The sequence below is a fragment of the Nicotiana tomentosiformis genome, chromosome 8, assembly GCF_000390325.3.
Source record: "Nicotiana tomentosiformis chromosome 8, ASM39032v3, whole genome shotgun sequence".
Lineage (NCBI taxonomy): Eukaryota > Viridiplantae > Streptophyta > Magnoliopsida > Solanales > Solanaceae > Nicotiana > Nicotiana tomentosiformis.
The window spans coordinates 115,202,786-115,217,958 of record NC_090819.1 but is presented as its reverse complement, the minus strand read 5'-3'; the positions used below and the strand labels follow the sequence as shown (position 1 = coordinate 115,217,958).

Sequence of the window (15,173 nt, the reverse complement as noted above, 5' to 3'; positions counted from 1 at the left end):
ACGGAAGTTCTCAAGAATATTTTGGTGGTAGTAAAATTTTGGTCTTTTTGTCGATTTTTTTTTACCATTGTAACATTCTGATGTGAGTATTATTTGTCACGTCATCACCGAAAATCATCTCAAACAAAACTCACAACCCGGGGCTGAAGTGTAATATTTAATACTATAGGGTTGCATGTAAAATTTCATAAAACTAATATACTAATGAACAAACAATGAAAAAGAAAAGAAGCCTTTTACTTCCGTTTCCCAGTTGCCGGAAAATCGACAATTGGACGAGGAAACATTGAAGACAAGGGCTTTTTGTTTATTCAGTTTGTGATGGAGATCACAGTAGCTTCTAAATTTTAACTGTTGGTCTCATCACTTTTCTTCACCCTCCTTTTTTTGGGTAGAAAAAAGATTTAGAAACGATCTTCTTTATCTTTTGAAATTTGCCCAAGTCGATTTTTGGTGTTGTTAATTTCTATGTTTTGTTTACTGCAGTGTAATCAAATTGAGGAGGAGGAGTGAAGCTGTTATAAATGGGAGAAATGGTAATTGTATTGGAAAATTTTAGTGCTTGCATTTTTTGCTTAATTTTTATTTAATTTTAGATTATTTCATGTATTGGGGTTCTTTCCAATCAGCTTTTAGTACAATGTATATCATGGAAGTGAAAGTCCATGTTTTTGTCTTTTGAAATTTGAGTACTTTGTTAATCAGTCATTACAGTTACAAGAACTATGTTTTTGAGGATAGCCCTTTTGCATCAGAGTTGTTTCTCTTGATGTTGTTTCCACTTTCCACAATTAGGTCTTCTTGTGTAGCATATAAAGACAACAGCCCTTCATGTTAAGATAAGCTCAGACAATTTTATTTACAGCTATTACTCTGAGATACATGCATTTGTTTGGGTTTGACACCCTAATCAGTGGCAGAGCTATGTCAAAACCTCCTTTGTTGAAAACTTCCTTTCAACTGTGAAAATAGGGCAAAAAGAACTTTTTGGTTCTATGTAAGCTGTTGAATCCCCTTCATATAAGGAAAAACCCAAGTGGAGTGGCAAAGGAGGATAGCAACATTGTAGATTACAGGTGAAACAGAAACTATGAGGTGCCATTGACAACAGATCCTAAAAGTAAATCCCCTTTTTTTTCCAACAATAGTGTCTGGGGCAGCGTGTGTGTATGTTGATAGTTTACCGGCTACCTGTAACTCTTACCACCACAGTTATTGGGTTTTGTTTACCATGGATTAGTCAAATGGCAAGAATTCACCAAGTGTTGCCTCTGTTGAGATGGGCAGCTAGACCCTCTCCCTTGAGGGCATGTGAACATATTATATCTACTGAAGATTTAAGATAGCCATACTTGTTAAGTAATACAACAACAACAACAACATACCCTGTGTAATTCCACAAAGTGGGGTCCGGGGAGGGTAGAATGTATGCAGATCTTACTCCGACCTTTGTGAGGGTAGAGATGTTGTTTCCGATAGACCCCCGGCTCAAAGAAAAATTAAAAGAGGCAGAAAAAACAAGTAGTAACAACAACAAGATAAAGAGATAAGGTGATAGAATACTCAAAGCGAAAGAAACAACAAAAGAAATCTGCGGATAGGAAGTTACGAAAATACTAGACTAATTTTAATGCTATCGGCATGAAAAGGAGACACGCATGCCTCACTACGAACCTTCTACCCTAATCCCAACCTCCACACCCGCCTATCAAGGGTCATGTCCTTAGTAAGTTGAAGCAACACCATATCATGCCTAATCACTTCTCCCCAATACTTGTTAAGTAATGTCACTCTTATTTGAAACATGCGTTTTTAAATTGTGAGTGCACATGTGTATGCATGGTTTTTGAAGTGGAAACGGACTAGCTTCTGCGATTTCTCATTGCTCTTTATTTATATTGTCAATGCTTATAACCTTTTTTGAAGTGGAAAGGACTGACTTTTGGGATTTCTTATTGGCCGCTTTATTTGTATTTTCAAAGGTTATATATCCTTTTATTGGCTGCCTGTTAGGTTCTTATGCGAGAGGAGGATATAAATCTGGACGCTGTACGGGCTAGATGTAACCTTCTTTTCTTTTGTGTCTTTGGTTTTTGGCCCTTACATCATCCCACATTCATATTGCTCCTTTTGCTGGCAGTTTCAAATGTTCTTAAAAGACATTCGGAGCTAGCAGAGCGTCTTTCTAGGTATTGGATCTTAAGATATACTTGATTGGTATTTACATGATCTGTCAAGTTTTTCATTAAATCTCACATCTTTTCTCGAATTTTTGCTACGAATGACACATAGTAAAAGTTGCAAGCAAGAGAATCTTCCATTATTTTTCGGTCAAAGTTTAAGAAAGGAGCTGACGTGTACATCACGTAGTTGCAGGTTAGATATATGTGATGATAGGATGGCTAGGGTTTGAATAAGGGAATTCTTTAATGAAAGAATGTGAATAGAGAACTGTAAGGGTAAGGAGGATCAAAGGAATTCGTGAAAATGGAAACGCAACTAGAAAAGTTGAAAAGAAGATTTATCAGCATCCTTAATCTACTTTATAATCATGAGAAAACTTTTTGGCACAGAAATGTTGGACTAATAAACAGAACTTCCTGCAATTCATTGTTTCTTAGCATGTAAGATTTAAAAAAACATATTCCAATGGTTGATCAAAAGGAAATACTCTTTGACTTGGTGCATTTTTTATTAATACAAGAGTCAATGATATGAGTTGTTTTTGGTTAGCAAAACATCAAGGAATATCTTGAGTTTTAGTTTCTAAAGAATAGAATTGAAGAAAATGTTTATTAATAAGATTAAATGCGGGTCCCGTCAGACATTTTTTGTTATATAAATAGTGTAATAACTTCCTTTTTAAGGTGGGACAAAAGTAGGACTGCACAGAAATTCTGACATGTACTCTCTCAATTAAATTTATTTAGAGTCGGTGTTTTGAAGGCAAGAAGGAGCAGCTGCAATATTTGAAATATAGTTGTTTGCATTATTTGTACTATTGGAAAGATGGACATGTTGTTACGGACAATACTTGATACTGTTTTTAATAAAATCTTCACCTTACCAAAAAAAAAAAAAAATTTAAATTTATTTAGAGCTTATGACATATAATTCTCAGTTTAATTTAATTAGGAGCTATTTCATCTAAAAGAATTTTATTAAGAGCTCAAACTTTTGGCTCAGATAAAGTTACATCATATCTCCCGAGCATGATGGCATCTTTGCAAGCACTTAGATTACTAAGATGGAGCCAAAAAGAGTGGTGCTTTCTTTCTGTTTCCATAGTAGTTGTGTTTTCTGCATTTACATTGGTGCGAATCACCAAATAACTGTGACAGTTATGGTTTCTCTAGGGACTCTGACAAGTCAATTTTTGAGCATCTACAGAGGGAATTTGAAGCCGCACGTGCTTCTCAAACTCAAGGTAACTTTGGTAGAATTCTAGAGCACATCTAGTTCTGATGTTCTTTTTTCTCTTGCTCTTGGTTGTGTTCTATTTAAGTTGTGAGCACACAAATAGTACTGGAATGGTTCATTTATCACATGGAACGTAATGTTTAGTCTAATACTTGATTTTCGCTTGTTATTTTCTGCAAGTGTTTCTTGTACCATGTTGTTTGGTATCTGATCTAAGGAGCGTACCTAATAACAGCCATATATGGCTGCAAGTTTTTTAAAGACTGCTACTTGAAAAAAAGCGCTTCTTAAATACTTGCTCATTCATTTTTGATTTTATGATGTTTAAACTATGTCTTTAAAGAGTGAATTTGTAAAAAATTGTTTCAGTAGATAGTGTATTGATCGCGGTGGGCATAGCTTATTTAAGTCAGCATTGCATTTTGCTGCATGTTACTTCTTGTTCCACATATAACGATGAGTTCTTTTCCTCGATCGGTCCTGTTTGATCCTCAGTTATCCTTGAAATGTACTTGATCTAGTCTATACAATATGTAACTCCTGTCTCATTTTGATTATTTTGCAGAACTTAGCTTAGAAGGTGAGCAATGGAATGATGGCTTATTAGCAACAATAAGAGAGCGGGTATGTACGGTTAAATTATTTGATCCAGAGTGTCCATTCATCTCCAAGCTTGTTTATTCCTTAAGATATTTCTCTTTCCAACCAAGCAATCAGTAATCTTTCCCTTTTTGTCATCATATTAGAGGATGCCAGATTCAGACAGCTACATGGTTTTAGCTTACTCTACTACTTTTCTGCTCCCGTTCTCAGATTCTATCACATAATTTTCTGTTGCATGATTCAATCTATCTTAGGTACATATGGAGGCAGAGAGAAAGGCCATGCAGATGCCAGGGGACACAACCCAGTTGCCAAATCCTTTTCATGAAAAGATTACGTACAAAGTTGGGAATAAGGTATGTTGTGCCTGGTAACTACAATTTGTCATGGTTTACAGGAGAAATTATTTTGTGAAAGATCCTTTAAGATCTTTAAGTTATGTGTTCTGATTTCTGGATTTCAAACCATTTTCTTGTAGTGTCTAATTCATTTGTTGATCTACTCGTCAGATTTCTTGCTTATCAAAAAAAAAATTGTCGATCTACTCTTATAATTTGAGTAGTTTTGTGCTTTCTGTTCTTACTGCATCTTGGCTTTCCACTAAGTGTTGACATGTAGTTTAGTTTGGCTGGATCTATATTGTTTGCTGTGCTTACTATCAGAACAAGTTGGCAGTGCTGGAGAGGCTTGGAATTGCGAGGGATGTAGACCTGACTTTTTTTTTTTTTTTATATTATATTTTTCCGTGCAGTTTATTTGTTGCTTAGATGGAGCAAGGATTGGCATACAATATGAGACTTCATTTGCAGGTACTTCACGTGCTATTGTCTAGTGGTGGCTACAATTTTCCAGTTGGGAACATTCCAATACATACCTTGATATACCTGTACAAATTTCCCAAATGAAGTTTATTCTGTTGTAGATGGGGTCAAATTTTGATTCTTCATCTAGATTACTAGTGAATGATGTCAATTTGTCTAATTTACAGGCGAATCTTGTGACCTATACCACTGTGTGCTTGAAAGCAAGTCATTTCTTGAGAAGATGACTGTTCTGGAACATACAGTTCCTTTTTTCTTGCCAATACGTGAAGCTGAAAATGAGTTTCTCTCGTCAAATGCAATAGTATGGTCACTGCATTATTTGTGTTAGATCCTATTCTAACATGGTCATTGCTTCATTTGTATAGATCCTAGCCTTTTCCTGTATAGTACTGACTGGATAATTCTGAACTTGCATTCATGATTTCTTCAGAAATTTATTGACCATGTCGGAGATCTCTTGCAAGCCTATGTAGATAGACGGGAACAGGTATGCCCTAACTTAGAGATAATGAAGTACCAGAGTTCTTCCTTTTTTTTTGGGTGAACGATATGACTCAGCAGTTTCTTGCTCAGTCATGGGCTTGAATCACACACTTAATCTCCTTTCCCACTTTGCATTGGAGACTGTCTTCGAAGTCGTTAATCATTTGCTAGTTTCACAGAAGATTTGGTGGAATAATTAGGACAAAGTAGAGGCGATAGTTGAATTAAAGAGGTGGAATCACCATTGGGGTTGGACATTGGATGATGAAGAAAGGAACCTAGAGATGCAAATACAGAGGATTTCAGCAGAACATTGTACTCCCCCCGTTTCAAAAAGATTGGCACTATTACTATTTGGGAAGTCTACGGGTTGTTTTTTGACCGCATTTTTCTTAAATATTTTATAAATATTTTCAATTATGACTTTATAATACTTTTTATGTAGTTTCTGAAAATATAAATTTTATTTTAAAAAACTTGAAGAATCTATGTCCAAGTTCACAGTCAAAGTTAAGTACTTTGACCTTCGTACTCCGAACTATACCAATCTTTTTGAAACGGAGGGAGTAATAAAGATAAGAATCTGAAATAGAAGATATCAACTGGAAAGCAGAGTAGAATGAGGCTTTTGGAATGTGGGGTATATTATAATTCAGAACTTCAAAATAGAAAATCAACAATCTTTTTAGTATTCGAATGAAAATTATATTGAGGGGATGGATCTACTGTATGATGGATAACATACAGAGTATCTAGCTTTTGTAGTTCTTTAATAGGTTTTTTTCAGTGCCGTTTAGGTACAAAGTTATTTTACCTCTCAAAAATATTTTTCATTGGCATGTTTGTATTGGTAAAATGCAACTTGTTCTTTTGCAGGTTCGGCTTATTAAAGAGCTGTATGGAAATCAAATCGGTGAACTCTATCATAGTCTTCCATACCATATGATCGAGTTTGTGCTTGAAGATTTTGATTCGTATGCTTTTCTTCCTTTCTGTTATTGTATCTTCCATTTCACTATCCTTCACGAGAGGTTGACTTTGTAGGTTTTATTCTCTTTTTTCCATCTTGGATCTTCCTTTTGTCATGGGTGGTCTTGTGAAGTACTGGACAAAAGCATTAAGTGAACCGGACTATGTTATTTAGGCTGTAGATGTAGGAATAATGTTAGCTTCCTAATATCACTACTCAAAGAAACTAACAATACCGTGAACTATGAAGCAGCTAACTTATATGGTATAACAATCGTGGCGCACAACTTGATTTAGTTTTGACCGGTGATAAAAGTTTTCAATTGTATCTCCCTATGATGCTATCAGCCTATAACATAGCTGTGAGAAGGCACGGGAGAAAATATGTTATTGATATTGGATGTTCAATACAATACAAGAGGTCCTTATTTATAGCTATACTATACAAGGACATACTACTCCTCTACCAATGTGGGACAAGACTACACTATATACATAGTTGTAAACTAACACTCCCCCTCAAGCTGGTGCATACAAATCATATGTACCGAGCTTGTTACATATATAACCAATACGAGGACCAGTGAGAGACTTGGTGAAAATATCTGCAAGTTGATCATTCGACCTCACAAACTTTGTAGCAATCTCTCCTGAAAGTATCTTTTCTCTGACGAAGTGACAATCAATCTCAATGTGTTTAGTTCTCTCATGGAACACCGGATTTGATGCAATATGAAGGGCAGCTTGATTATCGCACACAAGTTCCATCCGACTGATTTCACCAAATTTCAACTCCTTGAGCAATTGTTTGGTCCAGACTAGCTCACATGTTGCCATAGCCATTGCTCGATATTCTGCTTCTGCACTAGACCGAGCAACTACATTCTGTTTCTTGCTCTTCCAGGACACCAAATTGCCTCCTACTAAAACACAATATCCAGACGTAGAACGTCTATCAGAAGGCGATCCTGCCCAATCAGCATCTGAGTATCCAACGATCTGCTCATGACCTCGATCCTCAAACAGTAACCCTTTGCCTGGAGCCGATTTTATATATCGAATAATGCGGACAACTGCATCCCAATGACTATCACAGGGAGAATTCATAAACTGACTTACAACACTCACAGGATAAGAAATGTCGGGTCTAGTCACTGTGAGATAATTTAATTTTCCAACCAGCCGCCTATAGCTTGCAGGATCGCTAAGCGACTCTCCCTGTCCTGGCATAAGTTTAGAGTTCGGATCCATCGGAGTGTCAACAGGTCTGCAACCTATCATCCCCGTCTCCTCAAGAATGTCTAAAGCATATTTTCTTTGAGAAATAACAATACCTGAGCTAGATTGGGCAACCTCAATACCTAGAAAGCACTTCAATCTGCCTAGATCCTTAGTTTGGAAGTGTGGAAGAGATGCTGCTTCAGATTGGTAATACCATCCTGATCATTGCCAGTAATAACAATATCATCAACATAGACTACTAGATAAATACAGAGACTTGAAGTAGAGTGCCGATAAAACATAGAGTGATCAGCTTCACTACGGGTCATGCCAAATTCCTGGATAACCATGCTGAACTTACCAAACCGCGCTCGAGGAAACTGCTTTAGACCATAAAGTGACCGACGCAAGCGACATACAAGGCCACGAGACTCCTCCTGAGCAACAAAACCAGGTGGTTGCTCCATATAAACCTCATCCTCAAGATCACCGTGAAAAAAGACATTTTCAATGTCCAGTTGATAGAGGGGCCAATGATGAACCGCATCCATGGATAGAAAAAGGCGGACTGAAGCCATTTTAGCCACGGGAGAGAATGTATCACTGCAATCGAGCCCAAATATCTGAGTATATCCTTTGGCAACAAGACGGGCCTTAAGTCGATCAATCTGTCCATCGGGACCAACTTTGACTGCATAAACCCACCGACAACCAACAGTAGATTTACCTGAAGGGAAGAGGAACAAGCTCCCAAGTACCACTTGTATGTAAAATAGACATCTCGTCACTCATAGCTTGTCGCCATCCTGGATGAGACAACGCTTCACCTGTAGACTTAGGGATGGAAACGGAGGACAAATAAGATATAAAAGCATAATGGGGAGATGACAGACGATGATAACTCAAACCGACATAATGAGGATTAGGGTTAAGTGTGGTCTGTATACCTTTCCGAAGTGCAATCGGTGTACTAGGAGCAGGGTCTGCAGCAGGAGCAGGGTCAGGCGCAGGACGAGAACCAGTTGGGCCTGATGTAGGACGTGGACGATGATGATAAGTCAAGAGTGATGTTCCTGTGGCTGGGGAACTAGGGGGAACAACACTAGACTCCTCAACGATTGATATGGATGAAACCTCTGTGGTCGAAGGTGGATGAGGAGCTATAGTAAACTCCTCAAAGGTCAGTATAGGTAAGACCTCAGATCTATCATGGTGGTCAGCAGAAGTAAAGAAAGGTTTAGACTCAAAAAATGTGACGTCAGCTGACATAAGGTCCTACGAAGATCTGGAAAATAACAACGATATCCCTTCTGAACACGAGAATAACCAAGGAAGACACACTTGAGATGAGGAGCTAACTTATCTTTCCCAGGGGCAAAACACGTGCTCCCAAAAACAAGGGGTGGAAGAGAGTATAAGGGTGAGTGGGGAAACAATACTGAATGCGGAATCTGATCCTTGATGGGAGATGAAAGCATCCGATTAATCAAATAACAAGCTGTGAGAACTGCATCGCCCCAAAAACTCAACGGAACACGAGATTCAATTAGAAGTGTGCGAGCAGTCTCAATAAGGTGCCTATTCTTTCTCTCAGCAACCCCATTTCGCTGAGGGGTATAAGGACAAGATGTCTGATGAATAATTCCCTGAGAAGTCATAAACTGCTGAAATTGAGAAGATAAATATTCTAAGGCATTATCACTGCGAAAAATGCGAATAGAAACACCAAATTGGTTTTTGATTTCAGCACAGAAACTCTGGAATATAGAAAATAACTCAGAACGATCTTTCATTAAGAAAAGCCAAGTACATCTTGAATAATAATCAATGAAACTAACAAAATAACGAAATCCCAAGGATGAACTGACTCTACTAGGACCCCATATATCGGAATGAACTAAGGAGAAGACAGACTCTGCATGACTCTCAACACTACGCGAAAAGGAGGCTCGGGTATGTTTCCCAAGTTGACACGACTCACATTCTAATGTAGACAAACTAGATAAACTAGGCACCATCTTCTGAAGTTTGGATAAACCTTGGATGTCCTAAACGTCTGTGGATTAGATCTGGAGGATCTGTAACTAGACATGTTGTGGAAGGACTGAGTGAGTTAAGGTAGTAAAGGCCTTCTAATTCACGTCTTGTACCAATTGTCTGTCCCGTACTGCGGTCTTGCATAATAAAAGAATCGTCAATAAAATATATACCACAAAGGAGGGCACGAGTCAAACGACTAACAAATGCAATACTAAAAGGACAGCCAGGGACATAAAGAACGGAATCTAGGGTGATAGAAAACAAGGGATTAGCTTGTCCAGCTTCTTTTGCCTTAGTTTGACATTCATTGGCTAAAGTAACAGTGGGAAGAGACTGTGAATATACAATATTTGACAAAAGTGATATATTACCAGAGATGTGATCAGAAGCGCCCGAGTCCATGACCCATGGGCCAAGAGTGCTAGACTGGGAAACACAAGCAAAAGAATTACCAGTAACAGAAGTGTCAGTCTGAGCAACTGAGGCTACTTGTGGAGATGTCTGCTTACTTGCTCGATACTGAAGGAGCTCATTATATTCTTCTTTAGATAAAGAAAATCCCTGGTTACCTGGAGTCTCGGACTGAGCAATGTAAGCATTTTTGAGTGGACGACCATATAAGGAATAACACATTTCACGAGTGTGTCCAAGTTTGTGACAATAAGAACACTTGGGTCTAGACTTCCAAAACGACCTCCTCCTTGTCTATGCTCCATAGTTTGAGATGCCCGAACATCCATTGTCTGGGATGCAAGAACAGAGGAATCAAGTATCTGTGATGAGATCACTGGTGGACTTGGTGCTGCAGCAAGGCGGAGTAATCGAGAGAATAATTCATCAACTGTCGGGACAGTTGGACTAGCCAAAATCTGGTCGCGTACTGAATCAAGATCATTAGGAAGTCCAGCGAGGGTAAGAACGAGAAACATCTTCTATTGCTGCTCTTGTTGTTTTTCAACACTAGCAGAAACTGGCATCAACTTCTCAAATTCCTCCATGACTGCCTGTACTTGACCCAAGTAAGTAGACATATCTAATTCCTGCTTCTTTAAGTTTGTCATCCACGATATCACATCATAGAAGCGAGATATGTCATTAGTGTATAAGGTGCGTACCTTTGCCCAAACCAAATAACATGTCTGGAATGGACGAAACAAGGGCATTAACTTGGAATCAATAGATCGCCACAAGATGCTACATAACTGAGCATCGATTTTTGCCCAAAGTGCTATTGCCTTTTCATCTCCTTCGCTAGACTGTTTGATTAGATGATCTTGAACACCTTGACCTCTACACCACAACTCGACAGATGAAGCCCAAGCTAAGTAGTTTGAACCTCCCATTAAAGGTTCCGAGGTAATAATAGCATTAGAGCTTCCAGAACTCATGTTTCTAGACCCAAAAGCATCAAATTTCAAAGACATTATTGCAAATTATTACCAAATAAGAGAAAAAATCAATTGTAATCCACTGAAAGAGAGTACGGAAACACAGAAACAGAATACTGAAATACTGCAGCTGCCGGAATCTACTGTAGCTATCGGAATAATACTGTAGCTGCCGGAAAAAAAGTCAAAGTGGTCGGAATGAAATGAAAACAGTAGGGGTAGAATCGGAAATACCAGGCGACCCAATTGTTCTGAAGGAAGATCTTCAAAAAATGGCCGGAAGTGGTCGTATGCGCCGGCGCGTGAGCTCACACGCGTGAGCTTCTGGTGGCGCGTGAGGAGGCTGCTACCGGAGATTTTCACTGGGGTTTGGTCGTCGGACAGTGACGACTCTTGTGGTAGTGTTCGATTTTGCACAACACTGACGGAGATGAAGCAGATGCAAAACAACCTTAAAAAAGTACTGATTTCTCTTTCCCGGAATCGCTGGAATTTATGCACAGCGATAAGTCTCTCACAATTGCTCTGATACCATGTGAGAAGGCACGAGAGAAAATATGTTATTGATATTGGATGTTTAATACAATACAAGAGGTCCTTATTTATAGCTATACTATACAAGGACATACTACTCCTCTACCAATGTGGGACAAGACTACACTATATACATAAGTAAACTAACAATAGCCTCACCCCGCTCTCTTGTTCGTCATATGTAGCGAATTTCTTCATTTTCTGGTTGGATCTTGTGCATACATGACTTGCTTTTGTGTGCCTCTAACTAACAACATTTTTGGATCGAGTGTTTGATTCAGATCTCATTGTCTGTATGTCTGCCAAAAGCGAATGTTTGATCTATAATCTTGGTCACTGAACAGAGAGCAATTTATGGTTTAACTTGCAAACTCCAATTCTTACCATCATTTGTTTTCTTCTTGCAGGAAGGTGACAGTTAGTCTGAGATATGCTGATCTGATCTCTACACTTCCCTCTGGGGTTAGTGTCTTGGCATGGCCTATGCACCAGTCCAAGAAATCCTCCGAAACAATTCCCTTGAGTCAGAAAGGAAATGGAGTAGGAAGTCACCCTATCCCAGCGCGTTTGACATACGCAGAGGATGCACTCCGGACCATGAGTCTGCCGGAAGGTTTTGCTTCTTTATCTGAATTCCATCTCTGTTACTTTACGTATTATATGTTTGTCCAATGCATATTCTGTGTTAACCTTTTGGAAGAACTCTTAAATATATTTCCTTTTCGTGGTAATGTGAGGCTGAGTCACGAGAAGGCTTCTGGTGACTATATCTGCCTGTATACTTTCTAGCTCTGGATAGATCAATTATACTTAACAAAGAATTACTGAGCTAAGGTTAAAAACCCTTATCTTATCGCTGAAGAGATGTATTGGACATTAAAAGATAGATTGAACCCATCCATGAGGTGGTAAGGCAACTATTATAAAGCTCTCTTTATGTCAGAAATAGACTTAAAGCGGAGATGCAAAACTTTTCGCCTACTTACTATTTGGAGAGTTGAAGACAATCTTCTCTAAACCCAGTTTTCAGGTTCTTTTTTAGTAAACTTATTCTATGAATCACTTTTTTTTCTGTTTTCTTTTTGGGTCTGAGGGTGGGGAAAGCAGTTAATGAAATAAGGCGTTTGATAAAATATGGAAAAGAGTGTCTTACCTTCTTCTCGAAAAAGAAGTATAGAGTAAAGTGAGAGTAAAGAACTCCCCAAGCTTCTTTGGACGATGATTTGCATTTAATGTTGATTTTATGTATCGATTTGGACAAATTAGTAGCTGGCACCTTGTTTCTTGCAGCATATGCAGAAATTGTCTTGAATCTTCCTCAAGCTCTGCAGGACATGCTTGAGCACACAAGCTCTACATAGTTGGCCTGGGGTAGCAGCTGCCTCATCGGATTCTGTGTAGTGAATGCTTTGGTTGTAAACTGAATATTTTTACTTTATTTTTTATACTTGTATATTCTGAAAATCCGGTCTAGTGATTGTCATCTTCCCTCGGTATTGACTCTTACTTAGCTCAAGACAATTTGCCTTTGGTATGTATTATATCCTTTATATTTTGGGGAAGAAATGGGAGAGAATTCGCAATTCACACATTGTGGGAGAACCAGAGACGGATCCAAGATTTAAACCCTATGAATTCAGCCATTAAATTTTTTAGCATTGAAGTCATTATATTTTGAAAGCTATGAGTTCAAATCTACTATTTATTGCAATCTCAGTAGACTTTACACATAAATTTATGCTCCGCATCAAAAGTTATGGGTTTGGATGAATCCGTCTCCTGTACGCTACATACATACACGCCCCAGGTGATAACACATTTTGCTTTCCTTCCCTAACCCAACTCCGTTTCCTGCAAATAACAGTGCACCAGGTGAAGATAATAATCAAGTTTCTCTGCTTGTGATCTGCGCGAAAAGCTGCCATGGGAGACAGTTCGATTCTGAACTTAACCTGCACTGCCACATTCCAGTGGCATTTTTGCTAAAGATGATAATCTACAAAATTGATTGTTGAGCAATAGATGGTACTGACGTAGGAGTTGTTTGCCTACGTCAAAGTAGTAGTACCTAGTAAACACTTAAAACTATTTCAAAGATATACCTATGTGTATTTGTCACACTCTCTCTCTCTTTCTACGTTTAAGCTACAACAAATAGTTTTGCCGGAAAATATAAGCTTCGTCGGAAGAATCAATTTTCCAGTCACTTTTGTTTAACTTCGTCTTCCACCCATTTTTCGTTTACTGCTCACTTTCACCTTCACCTTCATTTTTTCTTCGATGACATCATGTTAACGACACCACTAGAGGAGCAAAATCCATATCATCAAATGGGGAAGCTTAAATCGAAACCTTAGCACCTTTGGAACAGGCGTTGAAGCTTAAATCGGGAAATTCTGATGCCGTTGCACGGCCGGTTCCAGCGCTTGAGGAACATTCACTACCAAGATCTGCTCCAAAAGATTAATCCACCCGTTGTTTCACCTAATGACATGTGGGAGCATTTATCACAGCAAGGTAAACTATTTTCACGGTTTAAATTCCGACAGAAGTACTGGTAATTTTGCAACGGAGGTGGTGGTGGCGCTCCACCGGTTCAGCCATGGCTAGTTCGGAAAAGTCGTTGAAGGAGGCGTTTGAAGATAAAATCGATTGAAGCCCTGGGTTAAACGCTGACATTGATTTTGATCCCGTGCTACGATTTCTCCGGTACAACACCATTTTTGTTATCCAAAGCTAATGCTCTGGAAGTTAGTGCTGTTTCCTTTTTCGGTCCGTAGTATTTAGAGCTGTTAATATGGGCCGGGCCGTGTTAGTCCAGCGTGGGCTTTAACAATTGACGTGCTGGATTGGGCCAGCCTACCATTTTGATGGGTCTTATAATCGTCAGCCTACCCAACCCTATGTGGGCTGTGGACCCCCACGAGCCGACCCATCATTTTTTGGCCGATGTGCACAGATAGCCAGTAATAACACATGTATTTACTTTTAAGCCACTGTTTTAAATGTATTAAGTCTTTAGCCACTGCTTTAATAAATTTTTACCCGCCCGGACGAAAATACCCTTCTGCTATATAGGATTTTGCTGATACATACGCTTCTTATTCACGATCAGTAGCAGCTCAAACTTACGTGAAGAAAATTGTTGTGATCGTCCAAAATTGCAGAAGTTTCTCTTCCGATTTCAAACTTTTTGTCTAAGTTCGGAATTCAACTTTCTCGTCCAAAATTCACCATAAAATTACAGTAAGTTCTAAAGTTTCAGATATCTCTATATGCTTTTGTGTGTTTGTGTGAATTTTTATTTCGTTACTGAAGAATAAGATGCTAGGAATTTGATTTTTTTTTCTTTTCTGTTTTGATAACGTTAAGGACATCGCGTCCTTAACTCTATGATTGTTCTGTAAATATTGAGGACATAATGTTAAGGATTTGGTGTCCTTAACATGATTGTTGTTCTAAAAAATATTAAGGATAAAGTGTCCTGTGTTTTGCAACTTGTATTGATAAAGTTAAGGACACGCTGTCCTTAACTTCATGATTGTTGTTCTAAATATTAAGGACATAGTGTCTTGTATTTGCAAATTGTATTAATAAAGTTAAGGACACGATGTCCTTAACTTCATGACTGTTGTTCTAAATATTAAGGACACCATGTCCTTAACATTTTCACTGCACACAACAAAGTTAA

General features: G+C 38.5%; 1 protein-coding gene across 2 annotated transcripts; it reads left to right on the top strand.

Annotated features, from left to right (window-relative positions):
* Nucleotides 1–211: 211 nt before the first annotated feature.
* Nucleotides 212–13,162, top strand: LOC104096623 (uncharacterized). 2 transcript variants are annotated; one of them, XM_009603023.4, is made up of 13 exons: nt 212–353; nt 487–536; nt 2,014–2,062; nt 2,141–2,189; nt 3,357–3,427; nt 3,986–4,044; nt 4,278–4,379; nt 4,775–4,832; nt 5,012–5,148; nt 5,278–5,334; nt 6,207–6,304; nt 11,890–12,095; nt 12,773–13,162. In XM_009603023.4, exons 2-13 carry the CDS (start codon nt 525–527, stop codon nt 12,841–12,843), a joined length of 969 nt encoding a protein of 322 aa, XP_009601318.1. In that variant the 5' UTR covers nt 212–353; nt 487–524; the 3' UTR covers nt 12,844–13,162. The 2 variants fall into 2 exon arrangements, with proteins under 2 accessions (XP_009601318.1, XP_009601319.1); XM_009603024.4 differs by having other exon boundaries at nt 251–391.
* Nucleotides 13,163–15,173: the final 2,011 nt, after the last annotated feature.

What these genes read in the sequence shown, in the direction of transcription:
- LOC104096623 (XM_009603023.4), top strand. An exon ending in CTAGCAGAGCGTCTTTCTAG is followed by an intron (nt 2,190 to 3,356) that starts GTATTGGATCTT and finishes TGGTTTCTCTAG; the next exon opens with GGACTCTGACAAGTCAATTT. An exon ending in ATATGAGACTTCATTTGCAG is followed by an intron (nt 4,833 to 5,011) that starts GTACTTCACGTG and finishes TCTAATTTACAG; the next exon opens with GCGAATCTTGTGACCTATAC.